At 48.7% G+C, this 21,073-nt stretch overlaps 1 protein-coding gene across 2 annotated transcripts in view; it reads left to right on the forward strand.

Annotated features, from left to right (window-relative positions):
• The window catches only part of PTPRM (protein tyrosine phosphatase receptor type M), an 810,901-nt gene extending 792,924 nt beyond the window's left edge, over positions 1-17,977 (forward strand). For both annotated transcript variants that reach the window (XM_045887027.3, XM_045887028.3), the window contains 3 exons: positions 1,146-1,309; positions 9,171-9,306; positions 17,134-17,977. In XM_045887027.3, coding sequence (XP_045742983.1) covers positions 1,146-1,309; positions 9,171-9,306; positions 17,134-17,187 — 354 coding nt within the window. In that variant the 3' untranslated portion in view covers positions 17,188-17,977. The remainder of the gene's footprint in view (positions 1-1,145; positions 1,310-9,170; positions 9,307-17,133) is intronic.
• The last annotated feature ends 3,096 nt before the right edge of the window (positions 17,978-21,073 follow it).

Here is a 21,073-nt window from a genome sequence, read left to right on the forward strand (position 1 = left end):
GAAGTGAAAACAGGAGGATGCAGTGGCAGCAGTTGGAGGTACATGAGGCAGAGATGCTGATATATTCTCATGACAGAGCCAACAGGATTTGGGAATAGGCTGGAACCCAGGGAGTAGGGGGTGGGTCTCAAGATTCAGGTCCTGAGAAATGGACCAATGGAATTGACATTAACCGAGTTAGGGAAGGCTATGGGTATAATGGAACTGTTTGGGTGGAGGGCATGCATTGGAGAGAAGGCCAGGAAACGGTCTGGGTTTAAGATGACTGTTAGAAACCTAAGTGGACATACCAAGTAGGCCTGGATATATGGAGGGGGAACTCAGAAGAGGCCCACCCTGGAGATGTAAAATGATGACTTACTGGAGTCTGGAAAGCCATGAGACTGAGTGTGCTCATCAGGTCAGAGAGAGAGGGGGCCCGAGGACTGAGCCTGGACTTCCATCGGAAAGAGGTCTGGGAGAAAGGGAGGCCAAGACAGAGGGCAGAGAGTGGAGAAGGAACAGCTGGGGAAGAAACTGTCAGAGAGTGAGAGCGATCACCCACGTCAAAGGTGCCAAAGGCCACGGGAGACGTGACCCAAGTGATTTAGCTGCAGCCAGATCAAAACTGTTGCCGCTTTTCTAACACTTTCTTTGAATACTTCAATTCCATTTAATCGTAGGTGAAGATTAATTGACCACTGACATCTTAGCAAGATTCACACCCATACGCAAACCCATGTTGTGCTCATGACAAACGCCGTATAACCTGAGCTCACAAACGTCTCTGGATTATAATTTATCTCTTACCCTTAAATTACCTGCAATTAAAGGAAACCCATTTTACCCCTTACTGCACAACATGGTCAGTGCTCACGTTGTGTGTTGTCACTTGGCTTTTGCAAAACTGTAAGCATTCTGCTTCACTTTTATTTGTCTGGCCTGTCATTTAAAACCCCTGGTTTTTTTAATAACAGCTCCAGATTCAAACTCGCAAGTCTTCAGGCCAGTGGAAGCTTCCTTCGGTATTTATAGGCAGGCCTATTCTTTAGTAATGGACTACTTTGCTGAGAAGTCCAAGCAGGTGGACTCAGCCTGCTGGTATTCCACAAGTAAACAATGCCTTTTTTCTTTCCACTCCCTGATTGTTGCCTGATTCCTTCTAGCCCCAAGATGGATATCGGATGGTGCAGCAATTCCAGTTCCTGGGCTGGCCCATGTACAGGGACACGCCAGTGTCCAAGCGCTCCTTCTTGAAGCTCATTCGCCAAGTGGATAAGTGGCAGGAAGAATACAACGGTGGTGAAGGCCGCACAGTTGTGCACTGCTTGTAAGTGCTAAGGGGAGCTCTGTACCTCAGAAGGGCCAGGCCAACGCTCTGCTGTCCCCCCTTTGTCTCTCTATGAATGGAGAAGAAATCAGTGGGTCTGGGTGAATGCAGATGATCTGTCTCCTCATTAAGGATTTGGTTTGCTTTGCAGAAAACAAGATATGCACATTTTGCATTCAGATGGGGTATCACTGCTATATAAATAAGCCCTGACCTTGTGATTGTCCCTCCCCGCCCACAAAAAAAAACACCTGAGTGGGTTCATTGGGCTCCTACCAGCTCCTGAGAGCCAAGGGTTAAGTTTAGGGGAATTTTCTGAGCTGGTTGTTAAACCATTGGTAACTTGAAGTCATCCCCAGTGGAGACATTTACATCACCCACATCAGCAAATGCTGCAAATCAGGGCCCCCTCCTGGTTTGGCAAAGCCAGTGAGAGCATCTTTACCATCACACTAGTTGGTGATTCTATAGGAAATCATGTTAGAAGTTTCAAAGGAACTGTCTTTCAAAGGAATTGTCTTTTAAGAGAGTTGTGTTTGTTTGTGTCTTGGTTTTTGCCTGGGAAAGTACATATATAGGGAAGATTTGGTTAGAACCAGTATCTCCAAAGTGTGGTCTGTAGGCCAGAAGATGTAGAAGGCACTCAAATGGGAAAACCTCTGCTACAGAGCAATGATTCCCAATTGTGGCTGCACATTGAGGGTCATTTGGGAAGATTTTTAAAGCAACAACAACGAAAAACAAAAACCATGCCCAGGCCACACCCAAAGCAATTAAATCAAAATCCCTGAGGATGGGCCCCAGACATCCTTGTTTTTTCAAACTCCTAGATTATTTCAATGTGCGGCCAAGGTTGAGAGCCCTTGAATAGAGACAGCCACACTTTTCAGAGCATTTTCACCTGCATTTGCTCATTGGTGATGATATGTAGCTTATCAGCCAGTTGGGATTGGCTTAATGGAGCAAGCAATTAGAAAGTCATGGCAGTTAGGGAAGATGTTTAGAGAATTTGTGGAAACTTCAAGTATAAGCTTATGTCTCTTTTCAGTGGAGTTTCATTAGCACACAGTGAGGTCTCTCCCAAGCTGAAGGGAAAATAAGGTTTAACTCTGAGCAGACCAACCCTAGTTAAAATGATAAGCTTGCCTAAGGACCTGGATTTCTCCCCTTGGTTCCCATACCTCACGCGATGCCACCCACCCAGGGGCCCAGGAGGGTCTGTGATACCCTAGAACTCTGCCCTGCCTCCCAGGAGTCAAAAGGTGGCAGTGTCTTGTCCTACAGAAACTGACAGCCCCTTGAAAAGAGTCTTATGAACCCATTCACACTTAGCCTCAACCAGAGGCCCCAATCCTTTGTCCTCAGCGTTTATTACTCGTCCCTTCCTTCTCATAGACCCAGTTCATTAAAAACATCTCTACCAAGAAAATGTCAAAGAAGATTAGCAGTGCACATCCCCATTTTTATTTATCTTAAGTGCAGATATAACTTCTGATCAGAATACAACGGGGGGGGGGGGGGCGGGGAGGTGGACACCAGTGTGAGCTGATATAGTCCCAGCAAGGGAAATTGACATTTTAGTTAGGGTTTGTATTGTATCTGTTAGGTCTTTTGAAAAAAACTGAAAACACTCTGCAGATACCCATTTCTGTGTTTGGAGTCTGCCAGCATCTGGAACTAGGAATGTGATGCATGCGTGGTGCCCCCCCTTTGATTGGAGCTTCCTAACAAGGGCCAGTGCTATAACCCAAAGGACTAAATCACACTGGGGGAAGCTGAGGCACCAGGACAGGCCTGAGGGGAAGATACAGAGACCACTTAAATCACTGCACCTCATAGACAACCACGACTATACTCTCCCAAGACCCAGCTGTGACCCCAGAACTAAGCCATTACATTATCATTCCATGTGATGTCTACAGTGGGCTGTTCTCTAGAGTGGACAGTGGTGGGCATCCATTGTTTCTGCCCTCTTGCCAGCCCAGCACCCCACCCCTCTTCTGGTACGAGAAACTTGATCTCTCCTTGGGAAACATTTTCCCCAATTCTGAAGTCCCCATGGTTCCCATGGGGCTGCCTCTTGCTCTCTTGGCATCAGGGTGGGCATGAGACCTGTGCCTGGTAAGAGTGTTTATTGTTGTTTAGATTTATAAATATATATATATAATCTAAAATAAACATAAATCTTTTTTCTTGTGATTTTCTTGTATAAATCACATTCTGTATTCATTCAAAACAACTTAATGTTTTTTCTCTGACAAACTGTACATATAGAAACAAATTTCCAATCGGACATGAACTTAAATTTGTGGAGGTGCTCCATGTCTTGTGACAATTAAAAAAAAAAAAAGATTCCAGCTTTTATCTTCACAAAACAATGGGAGTTAGGGCAGTGAGGGTGGACAGGACAGAACAAGGCCAGCTACTCTGGGTAGCCAGCAGCACTCTCTTCATCTTAAAGACCTCATTAGGGGCTCCTAGGATTCAGCTGCCCCAGAAAAAGTTCAGGGCTACATGGTGCAGGTTCCCTTTTGTTTGTCTAGGTAAGTCCAAAAGAAGTTCTTAAATACTGTCCAGAGAGGCCTCAGGAGAATCAGCTTCTACCAACCCCTTCCACCACCCCTTGAAGCTCCTCGCCTTGGCGGGCCAGAGTTCATGTTACTCCCTCTCCCCCAGTTACTGCCACTCCGGCCCCCTCTGGAAGGAGTACCGCTGCCTGGAGGGCCTCCAAAAGGTTCGTCTCTGTGGTAGCCATCATGGTGATCTCCATCCAAGGAGCTGGAGCGCCCAGATTTTGGCACTCTCTGGGAAGGTCCTGGGCCCCCTCGGCCTTTGCCTCCTCAATCCTCAGAAGGACCCCCTGGGGCTTCCATTTCTCTGTGCTCCGAGGTCCCTGGCCCATCATGCCAGGGACGCTTTCGGGGTGGCAGGGATGCCATGTCCATGCCCTGGAGAGAAGAGGAACGTTCTCCGCTAGCTGGGGAATGACCATCGTGAGGGGGATGATCAGGGCGAGGAGCATCACGGAAATGTTCATGACCTGGCCCTGGCTCTCTATTTCCATCCCAGGAGTCTGGTTTCCGTCCTCCTTCAAAGCGAGGGAATTCATCAGGAGTGGGGAGTAAACCCTTCCTTCCTCCTCGTGGGGTACCCCAACCTCGACCTCTGAGATCTCTTCCTCGGGCTGCTTCATCAGAAGGATCAAAATTCTCCTCTGGACCAAAGTCTTCAGGACCAGGAAAACTGTCCCTTCCTCTGGGGGAGGCACGGCCCTCATGTCTTGGGGGTGCTCCTCTTCTAAAGCTTTCTTCTCTGAGCCCTCGAAAACGTGGGTCCTCAGGATCCCGGGGGAATCGTTCATCTCCAGGTCTGCAGCCTTCCCAAGCCCCTGGAGGGCCCCGGGCTGCTCCTTGGCCATCCCCCTCGCTGAATTCCCTGTGATCAGGTGGAAACGGAGGCCCGGGGCCCACACGCCTCCACTTCTCTTCTTGTGGTAAAGGTCCTCCTCGCCCCTCAAATTCACGTAATCGGTGGCCAAAGCGCTTGTCCGGGTGGAAGTCATCTGGTCTGCTGAAGTCATCAGGGAAGTCGGGGTGAGGGCCGCGCCTATCAGGGGGACCCCTGCAGTCCTGGCCGCCCGGAAAGAGGCCCCCTCTCGGGCCCATGCTCAGGACCGCTGCTCTTCTCATGCCGCCTCTCTGACATGGGGCCCATGTGATAGTTGGGAGGGCCGCGTGAGTCACCTTTGTTAGGGCCAGGTCCTTGTCCAGGGTTAAGAGGGGGGATGCGACCTTGTGCTCCCTGCTGCCCTAGGCCTGGTATCAGGGGTGGGGGGGCCTGTGTTCTGTCCTTCCTGATTGAAGGGGGCCCGGGGCCCATCACCTAGCAGAACTGTTTTCTGCTGCTGGAATGGTATTGGCCCTTGAGATGGATGTGGCCCTCTTGCCGGGTTCTGCTGTCCCTGAGGTCCAGGGGGCCCTTGCATGCCACCCTGGGGTGGCGGCCCCAAAGAGTCCTGGGGCGGCCCCTGCTGACCTTGTGAGCCTGGAGGCCCTCGCAATTCCTGGGGGGAGCCCAGCATGGACCCTTGGGCTGGAGGCCCCTGCATGCCTCGCATCTCCTGAGGGCCTCGCATCTCCTGAGGGCCATGTCCCAGCAGTCCACTTGGAGGGTGAGGTCCTCTCATCTCTTGAGGCGGATGGCCCATCATCATCCCTTGGGGAGCAGGACCCTGATTTTCTCTGGGGCCTGGAGGACCCTGCATTCCTCTTGGATTCAATCCCATCAGAGGTCCCTGAGACACAGGACCTTGGATCCCTTGAGACCCTGGCCCACCTTGTGTCCCATGAGGATGAGGAGGTCCTTGCATTCCTCTGGGACCAGGTGGTCCCTGCATACCTTGAGTACCAGGAGGTCCCTGAGGGCCCAAGTGACCCTGGGGACCAGGTGGGCCTTGAGGGCCTATGTGACCTTGTGGGCCAGGTGGACCCTGAGGACCCATATGACCTTGAGGACCAGAATTACCCTGTGGTCCAGGTGGTCCTTGAGGTCCCAAAGGGCCATGAGGTCCAGGATGCCTCTGCATTCCTGGGGCCCATGCATGTCCTGAGGCCTCGGCAACCCCTGGGGCGGGCCCTGGGGCCCTTGTGGTCCCATGAATCCTTGTGGCCCCCCACCTCCCTGATGCAGTGGAGGACCTTGTGGTCCCATTTGTCCCTGGGGTCCAGGGGGTCTAAATTAGATATAAATCTAAATTGAAGATTTTCTAGTTGTGAGAAACAAAGTTAGGTTGAATTCGTATCCTCCAACATAGGCCAGGAAAGAATGCATGGAACCACAAAAGCTCTCTGCTGTTCATTTCTGAGGTAAGAACATTATATTCAGCATAGCATAGCGCCACCTAATGGTTGTGGTGGAGCAGTCCCTGCTGGAGACAGGCCTCCAGGTTCTGTAAATGGAATGGTTTCTTGAGCCAAACGTACATTCACGGTGAGCAAATAGGGTTTTTTTTTTCTTTATACGTCTTCCAGCTCATAAAACCAGAAGAAATGGATAGAAGTAAGAGATCACCATTTTGCAACCCTTGTTGAGGATAATGGATGTAGACAATGGTCATCAACAGCTGCTGAAAGCATCAAGTGAAAACCTGGGGGGGAAGCAGTGTGGTATCAGTGGGAAGACAGAAAGTAGGCTAATGGAGCAGAAGAGAAAATCCAGAAATGGAGCCACACCTCAAGGTCACCTGATTTACAACAAAGACCCCACAGCAACACACCTCCTGCAGGGCGGGCAGCAGGAAAAGACAGCCCGCCCACCTGGTCTCCCTCCTCATGCTGCATACAGAAATCATTTCCAGATGGATCATGGGCCCAAATGTGTAAAGGAAAACAGTGAAGCTTCCAGGAGAAAACCTTCATGATCATGAGGTGTAACCAAAGATGATGTCACCCAATACACAGAATGCTAGCCACAAAAGAATGAAAAATAGGATTTCATTAAAGTTAAGCACTTCTGTTCATCAAAAGACACCAAGGAGAGTGAAAAAGCAAGACGGAGAGTGGGCAAAGAATTTTGTGATACGTGCATTTGACAAAAGACTCATGGCCAGAATGCCTAACTACTGCAAGCCAACAAGAAAAGATCGACCCAGTTGTTTGAGCAATAGACTTGACAAGAATTCCATTTTTTAAACAAAGATGTACGTGGCCCATAAACACAGAAGGTACTCAGCATTATTCATTTTCAGGATAATACACACTAAAACCAGGATCAGATGCCCTCTACACATTCACCAGAATGGGTGAAATTTAAAAGACAAACAAATAAATGAAGATACCCAGTGTTGGTGAAGCTGCAGAGTAACTGGAACTCCTGTACCTGCTGACAGGAAGTAAATATGGTACTGCCATTTTGGATCTGTCTGACAACAACACTGAATGCTAAATATAAATATATTCTCTGAGCTCTTCCCCTCCCAGGTAGATGACTACAGAAGTGAGTCCTATATGCACCAGGAGACATTTTTATAGCAGGTTTACTCATAATATTGAAAACTAGAAACAGCCCAAACATTCCTCAGCTGGTAGATAGATAAATTATATCCAGTCAATGGGATTATTGTGAGCAATATAAAAGAACAAACCATAGGGGTGCCTGGGTGGCTCAGTCATTAGGCGTCTGCTTTCGGCTCAGGTCATGATCCCAGGGTCCTGGGATCGAGCCCCGAATCGGGCTTCCTGCTCCATGGGAAGCCTGCTTCTCCCTCTCCCACTCCCCCTGCTTATGTTCCCTCTCTGGCTATCTTTCTCTCTGTCAAATAAATAAAATCTTAAAAAAAAAGAACAAACCATAGATACAAGATGGATGATTCTCACACAGATAATATTAAGTGAAATAAGCCAGATGCAAAAGAGTATGTACCAAATGATTCCATTTATACAAAATTCAAAAACAGACCAAAGAAATTTATGACGCTAAAAATGAAAACAGGGCTCATCTTTGAGTTACTGATGGTATTGATGAGGAAGAAGTCTGAGGGAGGTCTGGGGGGCTAATCATGGTCTGCAGCTTGATCTGAATGGTGGTTATGTGGCACATGCATTTGGAAATTAACTGAGATATATACTTACCATTTGTGAGCTTAATTTTAGTTCCATTAGACTTTATTTAAAAAACTGATTTGGGACTTAATAATGAACTGGTAAAGCTGGCATTCTGACACAGTGATCAGTCTTAAAATCACAAAACAAGGGACAACTTGATATTTTGTGCCGGCTTCCTAATGAAAGTATACATGTAAGGTATCCTTGTCTTTAAAAACATGTAATTCTTATGAAGCTGTGGAGCTAACTCCCAGTATATAGGAAATAAGGATTAGGGAGAAACATGCTAAATGAGTCACAGAAATGCAATGAATGAGAACAACCCAGAATGTGGGGCTCTCTCCAGGAAAGAAGACCCCATTTCTTCAAAATAAATTGCTAAGAGAAAAAGAGCAAAGAGGAACTTATAGATTAAAACCATGGCTACTTTCTACATCTACATTCTATATTTTGTATTCTACAAAATAACTGATCAGTACTCTTCAAAAGTGTCAAGGTCAAGAAAAACAAGGAAAGACTGAGGACCTGTCCCAGATGGAGGAGACTAAAGAGCCAGGACAAGTCAGTGCAAAGCGGGGTCTGGGATTGGATCCTGGACCAAAAAAAGGACATTGGTGACATTTGACTGGTGATATTTGACTAAGGCCTGTAGTTTAGTTAACACTATTGCACCAGTGTTAATTCCTGGTTCCGGTCACTTACTATGACTGTAAGATGTTCGCATCAGGGGGAGGTGGGTATGCCAGGGAACTCGCCACGTTGTGTTTGCAATGATTCTGTACATCTAAAATTAGCTCAAAATGAAAAGTTTTATCAGAAAGAGCCCTTATGTTTTAGAGATAAATAATGAAACACTAATGGATTTTTTTTAAGGCCAAGTCCATCTTGGAACATAACCAACACTCATCACCAGTTTTGGTGGCAGATACTAGATGAGGTGTTTGGTCACTGGAAACTTTCCGGAATGGGCCCTTTGACTAAAAACTGATAGCATGCTTTATCAGATTATATAATCCAGGGCGGAGGCGAAGCTAGGAGAGCAGAATGTGCCAGTTGATCGTCGCCTCCAGTGAGGTGACCCATGGGCCCAGCACTGAGGCTCATTAACACCATTTGCTCTAATGAAAGAATCAGGCTGGGGTGGGGGAGCATTCCCCTGGCCTCTGAGGCCCTCACTGTGACCTGTTGTCCAGGGCTCAGGCGGCAGGTGAGCAGGCAGTGCGAGGGCAAACGCAACCATCTGATTTCTCTTCGGACAGGAACGGGGGAGGCCGTAGTGGGACGTTCTGTGCCATCAGCATCGTCTGTGAGATGCTCCGGCACCAGAGGACGGTGGACGTCTTCCACGCGGTGAAGACGCTGAGGAACAACAAGCCCAACATGGTGGACCTCCTGGTAAGCCCCCCTCCCCTCCCCCCGTCCGGCAGAATGGGGCATTTTCCCGCTTAGGGGACGTAGTTGGCGGTGATGCTGATTCACGGGGTGGGGGGGCGGGGGTTGGGGGAGACTCGTTTTCAGGAGCATAATGGAATCGCTTTGCTTGCAAGGGCTTTTCTCCCTCTTCCTCTCTCACTTGGCTTTTCACAGGGAGACTTCATCTCCACACACAGGCAACGTGGAAAGAGTTGAAACTCACAAGTGAACATCCTTATTCATTTCTGTTCTTGGCAGTGCCTTCCACATGGTTAAGCACTTAGTCTTCGCGGGGAAGGGAATAATCATAGCACCCGAAATGCCAGATTTTCAAATTATAGATTTTATAAATAGCTTAATCACCTAATATTTATCAAAGCTGTGAATTTTAGTTTGACATCCAGAATATTGTGTTTAATTCTGGTGGCCATATCTGAGATGAGGACAGAGGAGCGGAGAAACAAAGGACTACGTGCAGTTATTTTCTTAGAGTATTTCAGATCTCTATCTTGCATGCCGCTATTAAAATGCCAGCCACTGCCGTTTGTGAGTAGAATAGCTTGAAGGAGGAAGCTTTCAGATTAGGTGTTTGTACTTCTCTGCTAGTGGAAGAAGGATCTGAAGGAAACGGTGGGACGGATCCCAAGGTTGGGAGAATGGCCTGGGGTGGGGAGAAGGAGGAAGACACGGCTGGTGCCCACGCCACACCTGGAAAGCCCACGCGACCCGGCCCACGGCCCTGCGGCAGTGGGCTTCAAATTTAAAATATAAGAAAGGGACTAAAGAAGGAGTGGAGATTCGAGCTAACGTTGAGGGAGTAGCCACGGTCCCAGTCATCCTAGTTGTGCCCCAGGCTGGGTAATGATAGTCACCAATGCTGACCCACTCCTGGGACACGTCCTCCTCTGCACAAGTCACTCTCCCAGGGCATCTGCTTCCCCCAGGTACATGTGTCCTGCTTGATGTTTCCAAGAAGCACGGTGCTGCTTGGGGAATTTGGGAGGCGGATGCCTATTTGGCCAGGTGCAAACTCCCAAAACCATCAGCAGGTAGCACCTTGGCTTCTGTGGAGAATGGACCATGCCCCCCAGCCTGCTGCCCCCTCTCCTCCCCGCCCTAGGGGAGGCCCCAGGAAAACCCAAATTCTCATCTCAGCAAGGCTACTAATTCAAGTCAAGTGACAATGAACTTGGCCATTTAAGTCTTCTCGGGCCGGGCACTTAGCTTTCCTGAGCCCGAGTCGTGTAAACCAAGGATAATGTTGGCTTATTGAGGTGATCCCATAAGACAATGTATGTGAAAGTGTTGCTGAAAAACGCAAAGATGAGAAAGTGGGTCTTGAGAGCACGGGTGTCTACAGGGCATCCTGCAGCCAGCAGGTATATGTGAGCTGGTTGGGTGAGGAAGAGGAGGTGGCAGCTAGCAGCTGGTATTCACATGGTGCTTAATATGTGCCAGGCCCCACGCCCAGTGCCTTTTACGGAGGCACAGATTTCGTGTGGATGGGCTGAAAGGCTGGCTGTCGTGTCCCATGTGCAGGCTTCAATAGAACCAGCTCCTCCGGAGGCAGAGAACTATCTCACTCCCTGGGACCACCCATGAGTGTTGAAGAGTTGTACCACCACGGAACTCTCTTCTGGGCTGGGAGCAGGTGAGATAGGGCAGCTGGGCCATCAGAAGTGGCCTGAGTTTAAGACAGATAAGAAGGTGGGCAGAAGATGGAAGCAAATGCCTAAATTAAAATATTCTGTCTTCATTGGCATTTAACCTCTGGGATTCAGGGACAGATGTGTAGCTTCCAGTTGATCTGGGGTCTTTCCGCTAATGGCTCTGGCTGCAGCTTTCCTCACTCATGAATTTTTATGTGCAGAAACAATGTGGCTTTTTCCAAATCAGTGGTGCAGACTAAAGGATGGAGGTGATTCTTCATGAACTGAATGGACATGTAGGTGCTTGGACCAGCAGGGAGCCCACTCTCAGGCGTTTCTGTGATGAGGTGTTACTCAAATAGAGAAAATAGGATCTTTGGATGCCCAAACTTCTGAGGGTCAGTACCAGTTCTAGGATAAGGTCCATGCTGAAAAATATAAGGCAAGTTTTCAGTTTCCTGGAAGAATGCCTGATAAATTTGTTACAATGACTGTTAGCAAAATAATAGGTAAAATCTGGTGACCCGAGGAAAGAAATGTCACAGCCCACAGCTCTTTTCAGTGGGCTAGAAGCTTCCTGAATTGAGTAAGGACCCATGTCGTTTGTTTGTTTTTGCTTACAAGTACCGTTTCTTTTAGTTAGGCAGTCATATATATTTATATAGGCAGTATGTTGGCTGAGGGAATTAATTAACTCAGGTCAGGGTGATAAAACCCAATACAATTTCATTGGGCATAAAAGACCATCTGAGACCTGAGTCTCTCCTAAGCACAAACTGTTGTACCAGCAACTGAAAAGCACAGAGTACTGAGTCTTCCTAGATGCATCTTAGAATGATGAAATGTGTTCCAGAAAGTCCTGGAGCGCGCTTCTGTGCTGGCCGGCTGGGGAGGCAGAGGGGAATGGGGTGTGGAGGGCCCAGGCCTGGGCCCTACAGGATGTGCTCAGTTGCGGGGGCGGGGGGTGCTCCCTCCTACCTCCTTCTTGCCTGGTTAGATTCAGATGGAGTCCCCAGTGCCTGAGCTCCTTTGAAGTTTCCGGGAAATGGGCTGCTTCAACAAACATCTCCTCTCTCACTTTTGTCCTCACTGGGCTTTAGAAGTTTCCAGAGCCCCATTTTATTTTTCTTCCCCCAGGGCTCTGTTTTAACAAAGAAACAATCTTTGGGGAACAGATCTTTCCTCAAGAAACATATTATCTCCTGGGAGGTGGGGGAACTCTAGCCAACATGATGAGATGTGACATACATATACATTGTACAATGGTTACCAAGATCAAGATAGTTAACATATCCATCACCCCACTTAGGTAACATACTTGACTCATGTGTGTCTGTGGGGAGAATGCTTAAGATCTATCCTCCACAACTTTCCAATATACAATACTATATCACTAACTATAGTCACCATGCTGTACATTAGATCCCCAAAACTTCTTGTAACTGAAAATTTGTGCCCTTGACCAATATCACCTCATTTACTCACCCCCAGCTCCTGGCAACCACCATTTAATCTGTTTCTATACATTCGCTTTTTTTTTTTTTTTTTTTTTAATGAAAGCTTTAAAGAATCCTGAACCCTGGGCCCACCCCAGAGACCATGATTCAGTTGATCTGGGGCCTGACTGTGGCAGCCGGATGTTAAAAGCATCCCAGGTGATTCTAATGTGTGGTAGGGTCAAGAACCTTGGTGCCCATCTAGATGGCTCTCAGCCAGGGCTGCCCATTGGAATCACCTGAAGTGCTGTCACAAATGCCAAGGCCCAGGCCATGCCCCAGACCAATTATGGCAGATGGAGCCCAAGATGAGTGAGTTTGGTGGGCTGCAGGTGAGAACATGGCTCACCAGGGTGAGCAACCTGTCCCTTTCCTCATGCTGGCTGCAGAGCATGTCCAAACCCACCTCCCCACCACCCCCACCTCTATCCCTCCATCCCTCCTGCTCAGACCCAGCCCTCTGCCAGTATCTCCCAATATCTATAATTTGAAGCTGGCTACCCACACCCAGTCCCACTTGGCCCTTCAGTATACTGAAATAATATTCAGTGCAAAGTACTCCCTACAAAATGGCATGGAGTGTGGGGCCTCCCTCTCACGTGGACAACACAATGAATCTACTAACCTGTGTGTATGAACTGCCCCGCCCCTCCAAGAGGTCACCTGTGAACTGTGAGACATACAGGCTATTTGAAAGGAGGTGGGGGAGGGAGGTGGGGGGGTGGAGGAGGGGTGAATGTACATGTGTGGGCGACAGCCATACCACCCTGTATGTGCCCGATCTCATCTGTAGGACCCCCCATAGGCTCCAGCCGGGGAGTCAGAGAGGCACAGTGTGACCCATCTCAGGAGACACTTGGGGGCACTCCCCTTCCCTTGGGCCTGGCCCTGCCACACCTGAAGAAGCAGCCATTGTCCTCGAGTGTTCCCGCGGTCAGCCTTCCTGCACTCTGAAGGAAGTAATCTCCGTGAAAGCCCTGTGCCCTCCCCCACCCCAGACTCTGCCAGCTCTGAGGAGGACCCAGTAGATATTTGCTGCATGACAGCACATTTCTTCCCTGCACCCAGACCCCTGCCCATCCTGAGCAGCCCCTCGCTGCCCTTAGAACCCAGGGAGGCCATGGCTACACACTGATGAGTCTCACTAGGGAACCAGGCACAAACTGTGTGTGGGCCTCTGAGGGAAGAATGTCCTCCCTACATTTTTAAAGGCAGAGATGAAAGTAATGGCCCATTCTGGGTGTTGTCAGAGACACACCGCTGTCTCATTGAGGGATCGCCTTGGCTGGGAACGTGCTGGGAACTTCGAAGCAGACGGCCCCACCCATGGTGATTGGCACGCTGGGGACCACTTGACCCTCCAGGCAGGGACATCAGTCAAAAGGGTTTTTCCAGACTGTGGGACCTGTCAGCAGGTGAAATTGTGAAACTTGTTTTAGGTTCAAAAAGCAAGTGCATCAGGGAGGGCAGTGTTGCCCCAGGTGAGCCACGCAGACTGCTCTCTGAATCTTCGCGGGCAGGCAGCGCGGGGCCTTGGAAGTGCCCAGAGGGACTGCAGGGCCCCAAGTTCCTCAGACATGAGGCAGCTTGGGCTGACACGGGCACAGCTTGAGCCCTTCAGGGAGCTCCCCAAAGTCACTTGCAGGCCTCGTGGCCTCGTGATGTCCTCACTGAGTGAACAGGGTGGGGGATGGGGGCTTTTTTTTTTTTAAGATTTTATTTATTTATTTGAGAGAGAATGAGAGAGAGAGCACATGAGAGGGGGGAGGGTCAGAGGGAGGAGCAGGCTCCCTGCCGAGCAGGGAGCCCGATGCGGGACTCGATCCAGGGACTCCAGGATCATGACCTGAGCCGAAGGCAGTCGCTTAACCAACTGAGCCACCCAGGCGCCCGATGGGGGCTTTAAAACAGAACCTAGCTTGTAGGTGCCTCTTTGGAGTTCACTTTCTCCCTCTTCAGGAGAACAGGAGGTGGGGCTGCAGTGAAGGTGGGGTCGGGGGCTTGGGAGGAGAGTAGCTGGCTTCCCTGGTTCCGGTCCGGCCCAAGGACAACCCCTGCTCATGTCACTTTTTCATGCCCAAAGCCAGCTAATGTTGCCCAATCAGGAGAACTTGGGACCGAGGCAGAAATGTTCTTTTTTTCTCCCTGAAGCACAGGAATAGCTCGTGTGGCTTAATTACACCGCTCAAAAGCAAGCGAGCTGAGAGAGGAAAACGCAGAAGACAGGCCTGTACCTGGCAATCAAGGGTAATAGTTTGCAACAGAGGAGGATTTCAGGCATTTCCTGGGGTGCTTGGGGAGGGCACCGCAACAATTTATGGTCTTCATTCTCACTCCCTTTATTTTTCTGATTCACAAACCAGTCATCACAGAATCTATTGGGATTGACAGTTTGTTAGGAGGGATGAGATGATGGCGAATTCATTTTGAAAACTGTAGTCATGCCTGGGACAGGGCAGCTTCAGTGATTTTTCAACACAGCAGCCCCTTAGCAGGGAAGCCCAAATCTTTTTGGAGTTGTGGCCGGAGGCCAGCAGCTATATGACTCGCTAAATGCGTGATCACATGTTAAAAGGATGGTTCATAGTAGGCACTGAAATTTCGTGATTAGGTTTATGCAAACCCATGTTTATGCAGTAAGTAATTGGATCTCTCAGATTTCCATGAAAAACATTAACTGTCTCCGTGAAGGAGACAGGAGAACAGGGTTGACCACTTCATAGCCAATATGTCAGCCTGGCGATCTGACAACATGGCCTTTTAGAATTTTGAAATGCAAATGGTTTCTTTTAAATATTTTGAAAATGAAAGTATCAAATCCTGAAATATGAATCAGAAAGCTTTGGTGTAGACATATGTTCAGTTCTCTTGGGCATATACCTAGGAAAGGAATTGCTGGGCCACGGGGTAACTCTTCCGTTTAACCTTTTGAGGACCTGCCAGAGGATTTCCCAAAGTGGCTGCACCTTTCACATTCCCACTGGCAGCGTATGAGCATCCAGTTTCTCCTCATCCTCACCAATGCTTGTTATTGTCTGTCTTTTTTTATCTTAGCCATCCTGGTGGGTGCTTCTGCTACTGATGTTTTAATCTTGTGGCCCCTCTAGTATGTTGAGATGGTCTGTTTGCTTCCTGTCTTCCCCTCCAGATTGTGAACTCCTGAAGGACTAAAGCTGCATCTTAAACTCCCTAGTCTCTAGCCTTCAGTGTTTACTGGGTTGAATGACATGCTGCTAAACTCGTATTTTGTCATCATTTACATATACAGCCAACGTTTGACACCCCCAACTGGATGTCAGGTGCTGTGCTAAAGACTGGTGTATTACACACAAAGGGATAAAGTATGGCTCTTGTCTTCAAATACATAGGTTGGACTAGTGGGGCATATAGAGAAGAAAATGTAGGTGAAGACAAGAAAATTGCAGTGACTAATTAATTAAGAGGCACATATCCCAAAAATGGAAATTTAGTTTTAATTAATTTGGCAAACCCAAATATAATAGATCCATTTCCTTGGTTGTGGCCATTGTGTTGGGTAGTGAGACTGTGGTGTGCACTCTTACACCTTGTGAAAGCTTCTCTCTTCCGGAGATGGGAAGAGAGCCTTCTAGATGCTGAGCCCTCTGTCCCAGCTGCTGGGCTGCTGCCAGGTGGCAAATAGAAGCATCCTCAACTGCTGTGTCCCTCTGCTTGGCTCAGAGGCCACACCCAGGTGAGCGTCCAGCAGCACACCACTCAAACACAGGTGCAGAATGCCATCTCCTGACACCTGAGACCCCAGCTGTACCAGGACCTCATGGAGGTCTTCCTTAGGCTGCGGTCCATGATCTGAGAAAGCTGTGCTCAAGAAAAATGCCTTTATTGCTGATTAACAGCTGAGAGGTGGCTCCCAGCGGGTATCCCAACACTTCCCCTCTGGGGAACTTATCCAGTTCCTCTACCTGGGATGCCAGTTTTAACCCCCATTAGGAGTTAGCAGTTAGTCACCTGCTCCCTCTTTGCAGGTCCTCCCTAGGAAGTTCTGCTCTCTACTTCACTGCACCTATATCGGGGGACCATTCTTGGGCCCTGGCTCAACTCTGCACCATGTGTTATCATTGGATACTGGTCTTAGCCTCCTTGCTGGACCATGGGCTTCTCAAAGTCAGGGACCAGGTCAAGGTGCTTGGTATTTAAGAGGTGCTTGATAAAGTCTCATAAAATGGGAGACATCCTGCTGACTGAAAATCTAGGGTATAGTTGGGCCAGGAGTGACGCATTTATTTGTTGAGGCCCTTGTATGAGCAAATCGCAGTTATTTCCCCCAGGCTTCATTTTTTTTCCCTCCTACCTCTTGATTTTCCCATACTTTGTGTTCAGGATGTTGATGTACAGGTAAACATATATGTGTGGACAAACACACTGTATGTGTTCCAGTTGTCCAGAACTTTCCAGAAATTCTAGTGAAGGTAGATGTCAAAATACCTTTCATCAGGCCTTGTGGGGAACGTCTCCAGACAGCAGATAGGTTTGTGGTTCACAACCGTGATTTTCTGATTCATTGCTGATTCAAATCCTTCTCAGTTGGATTTCTTCCAATTAGAACCCTAATCTGGCATAATTGCTTCAATGACGCCAGCCTTTGGATATCACATAGCTGACATCTTTGCCCTTCTGCTTTCCAGGATCAGTACAAGTTCTGCTACGAGGTGGCTCTGGAATACTTGAATTCTGGCTGATGGCATAAACAGCTCTGCACACCAACCCTTTCATCCCACAAAGCCAAGACGTTCCATGGTATTTGTGTTGATGAGATGAAGACTTCTCAATATGCTTATTTTGCTTTGCATAATTGGCTCTTTTTAAGAGCCCAAGAAAGTGTTTCTAAAACTGCTTTGCACTGCCCAATTCCCAGCAATGCTGCTGCCTGACGGAAAACCACACACAGCAGAGTCATCAAATACTGTCCTAGGCATCGGCTTGTTAGAGCAGTGTAGACATCTGGTAAACTGAAGAGCACAATTATATTCTTATGAAGGAATTTGTACCTTTGGAGTATTATTTGGTGGCCCGTGAACCTTTGTTATTGTTACGGCTGAGTGTACATTTTTGTTTTGTGGAGAATGTTACCTGGCATTATGATAATATATTATTTTAGTTAATATTTGTATTTTAACATGTTGCATAGTATAAGCTTATGTACCTTTCCAAGACTAACCGATAAACGTATAATGAACAAAGATATGTTGTATGAGTTGTTTCTATCAGATTTGTATTGTTTCCAAGGGAAAAGCTTGGAAGAAGTCAGTTCAAAAATGCAAAGCTCAACGATCAGATTCACAGATCCAAAGCTCTTCCCTTTGTTTATATTGTAAATATTTTTGATTTCATCAAATTATTTATTCATTAAAAGAAATTTTTGTGAAGCACAGTGAATGACAATCATTTTTATGAAGCACAGGAAATGACTGATTGTATGATGTGACCTTGTGTGAATTCTTTCTCAATAAATAAAGACCCGTGACCAGTCTTGCTGTATTCCTGGTGTCCCAGTGCCCCAGCAATGGGGGCAGCCCCGGTCACTGTAGGAAGATGGGGTCTGTTGGCCTGGAGCAGGTAGGGTCGGGATTTAGAACTTCTGTCAATGAGAAATCCTGGCCCATCCTGGGAGCCTCCCTGGGGCTGAAGAAACCCAAGCCCCAGAGACGCCCACCCCTGGCACAGTGTTTCAGAGTGCGCTGGGCTGATGCCGGGGCCCGGCTTCCTGACTAAAACAACCTCTTCCTTTCTCTGTTTCACCTCAGCCACCGTGGGTGACCTATGTCCTCTCCAGGCCTCATTCAAACCTGAAACTTGCTGAGAGAACACTTTTTGAAGGGTTAAAGGATCAGAGTGCATTTAAGCAGGACACAAAGCTGAACAAGACAGTCCCTGTCAGAGGGAAAGATCACGCAGGGCAGCCTGCTCCTCACTCCTCAAGGGCTCTGCCTGACCTCTGAAGGAGGAGGCTAGGCCGTGCACTTACAGTATCTCTTCAAACTGAGCTGCAGGCTAAGTTAAATGATTTCTAACAGACAATGAGGATGAACTTTTACCAAACACCCATAGGTCAGAAACTATGCAGGGCACGTACCCAAGAGGCAGCAGGTCCTCCCCGTGACAGTAATGGAGCCATCTTACAGCTGGAGAGACTCAGGTTGGAAGACATTAAATAACCTGTCCAAAGTCACCCCAGCCGGTTGGTGCCAGGTGCCTCCGGGACCCCGGGGAGGCAGAGGGACAGCGGCAGGGTCACAGGCCCCCTCGTTACAACACCCAGTAAAAGGAAATGCTGCTCCTGCTAAGACAGGGATATGGGACCCATCGCCCACTCTGGAAAATGGGGAGGCTGGAGGGTGGTGATTCCTGCCCTCTCTGGGGACCTTGGTGAGTAAGGACGACAAGAGCAGAGGTCGTCCACCGAGGGGACTGAGGTTGATGCCTGCATCTTAGGCCTGTGGTGAGTACATGATGCATACTGCCCTGACTAAAGGGATTTCCCAGCACCCCTGAAGGGGATGGGTCACCATAAAAACACAGGGAGAGCAGGCCAGTGCTGAGCTGGGGCTCCAGATGAAATGCCTCACTGCTTGGCTCCTCCTACACCTTGGACTCTAAACATCCCCATGCAATTCTCTTTGATAGACTCCTAAAATGTGAAAAACTGCTCTTTGTGTACTCTTCAAAATGGGTTCCCCAGGACACAGGACTAGGGATGGACACATGTGGGAAGCTGTACCCGGTGTGTGCCAGTTGGCCTGTGACCAGAGGGGAAGATGGCGCCCTCCATTCTCTCCTATGAAGACATGACTGGGGCCTTCATTCCCTTAGCCAGGGGATGCCGAGAAGCCACCTCAGGATGGCACAGAAGTGGCCTGAGATTGGTGAGTCTGATAATTCAACCCATTTCTAGTTATCAAGCCCCATCTCATGTTGAAGGCAATAGTTCTCTCTAGACTTTTGAACCCTTGGATTTTATCTTTCTTTCACTTGGATTCACCTCTTAGCAGAAATAGTGATAGAAGAAAAGGGATACTTTGTGGCTTTTTTGATTTCCCATGAGACCTTGCAGCATGGTTGAGATTCTCATTTCTTTCAGCACAAAGAGTCTCTGCCCCTTGCCCAGAAAAGAAGCTAACCCCTTGGCTCAGCACCCCTTCTCTTCCTTCTCTCAGTATTCTGGGTTCTCCTCCATGGTGGCATCCTCAGCCTCCCAGATACCTCGATGCCTGTGACAGCTAGAAAAACAGGGAAGCCTGCCCCCTGGCTCCCTGACAAGAACTACTTGTTAACAGCTCAGGGAGTACTTGTTAACAGCACTCCATGTTCGTGCTATGGTAGCTTTGCAATATGTCCCGTTGGCTTCACTGAACTTATTTCCCAGATTTCCATTCTCTCTGTACTTCCAAATAGCTGAGACCTGGGGGTCATTTTGTGCAAAATGCAGAAGGCAGAAATGAGGCAGCATCTATATGGTTTTTACACTAAGGAGGTGGTAGAGCTGCAGCCACACCTGCTGCCATGTGCCAACAAGGTAAACCAGCATGAGACAGTGCAGATGAGCTGCCCACCAGCACATTCCTTGCAGTCCTTCTGGCTTCTGCTTGTGCTCTGGATCCAAACTCATACCCATATTCCAAGTTTTGTGAAGACAGGCTAGCTCCAGGTACCAAAATCAACATTAGTTATCTACTGCTGAAAAACAAATTGTTCCAAACTGAAATGCTAAAAATACCAATAAATACTTATGATCTCATGCACTTTCTATGGGTCAAAAATGCAGGAGTAGGGGAGGGGGGAAAGATGGCGGAGGAGTAGGGGACCCTATTTCAACAGGTCCCTGGAATTGAGCTGGGTATCTACCAGACCACTCTGAGCACCCACAAAACCAGCCTGAGATGTAAGAAGATCTGGATCTCTACAAACAATATCGCAGGTGGTTGGTTTTGAGGTACGAAGCGGGAGCCGTGATTCTGCAGGCAGATATTGGAGGAAAAACGGCAGCGGGAGGGTGCCTGGACATGGGGATCCTACACCGCTGGTGAGTGACAGCCTCGCGCGCTGCGGACGGGGCATGGACTCGCAGACCCGTAGCATCAGGAAAGAACTTTAAGGCAGCCCCCGGGGTGGAAAACCAGACTGATGGGGTCGGGCGCACGCGAACCGCAGCCCCCCGGACAGAAACCCGGAGGGATGGTTGTGCACACGCGAACTGCAGCCTCCGAGATGGAAACCCGGTGCTCCAGGGTCGCGCCGGTGAACTGCAACCCCCGGGGATAGAAACCCCAAGAGGTGGAGTCCCGCGCATGCGAATTGGGAGCGGCTGGCGGTTTTAGAAGCACAAAGGGCAGAGACGTGCCCAACCTGGAGGCAGGACTGGGAGCGCTGCGGAGGGTCACACAACCCAGGACACTGCGGTTTATAGCAGCACGAACAGAAACAGAGACAGTGTGGCCTGGAGAGCTCACTGAAGAACAGACTACAGTCTCTCTGATCTGAGGCAGAGGGTTGGAAATGGTCTCTTCTGCTCTGACTCGCCGAAGAGACGTGGAAAGCTGCCACCGATAGGCGCCAGAGAACAAAAGC

Source organism: Mirounga angustirostris, unplaced genomic scaffold (genome assembly GCF_029215605.1).
Source record: "Mirounga angustirostris isolate CCGP_5_RB_7025 unplaced genomic scaffold, mMirAng1.0.hap1 SCAF_14, whole genome shotgun sequence".
Taxonomy (NCBI): domain Eukaryota; kingdom Metazoa; phylum Chordata; class Mammalia; order Carnivora; family Phocidae; genus Mirounga; species Mirounga angustirostris.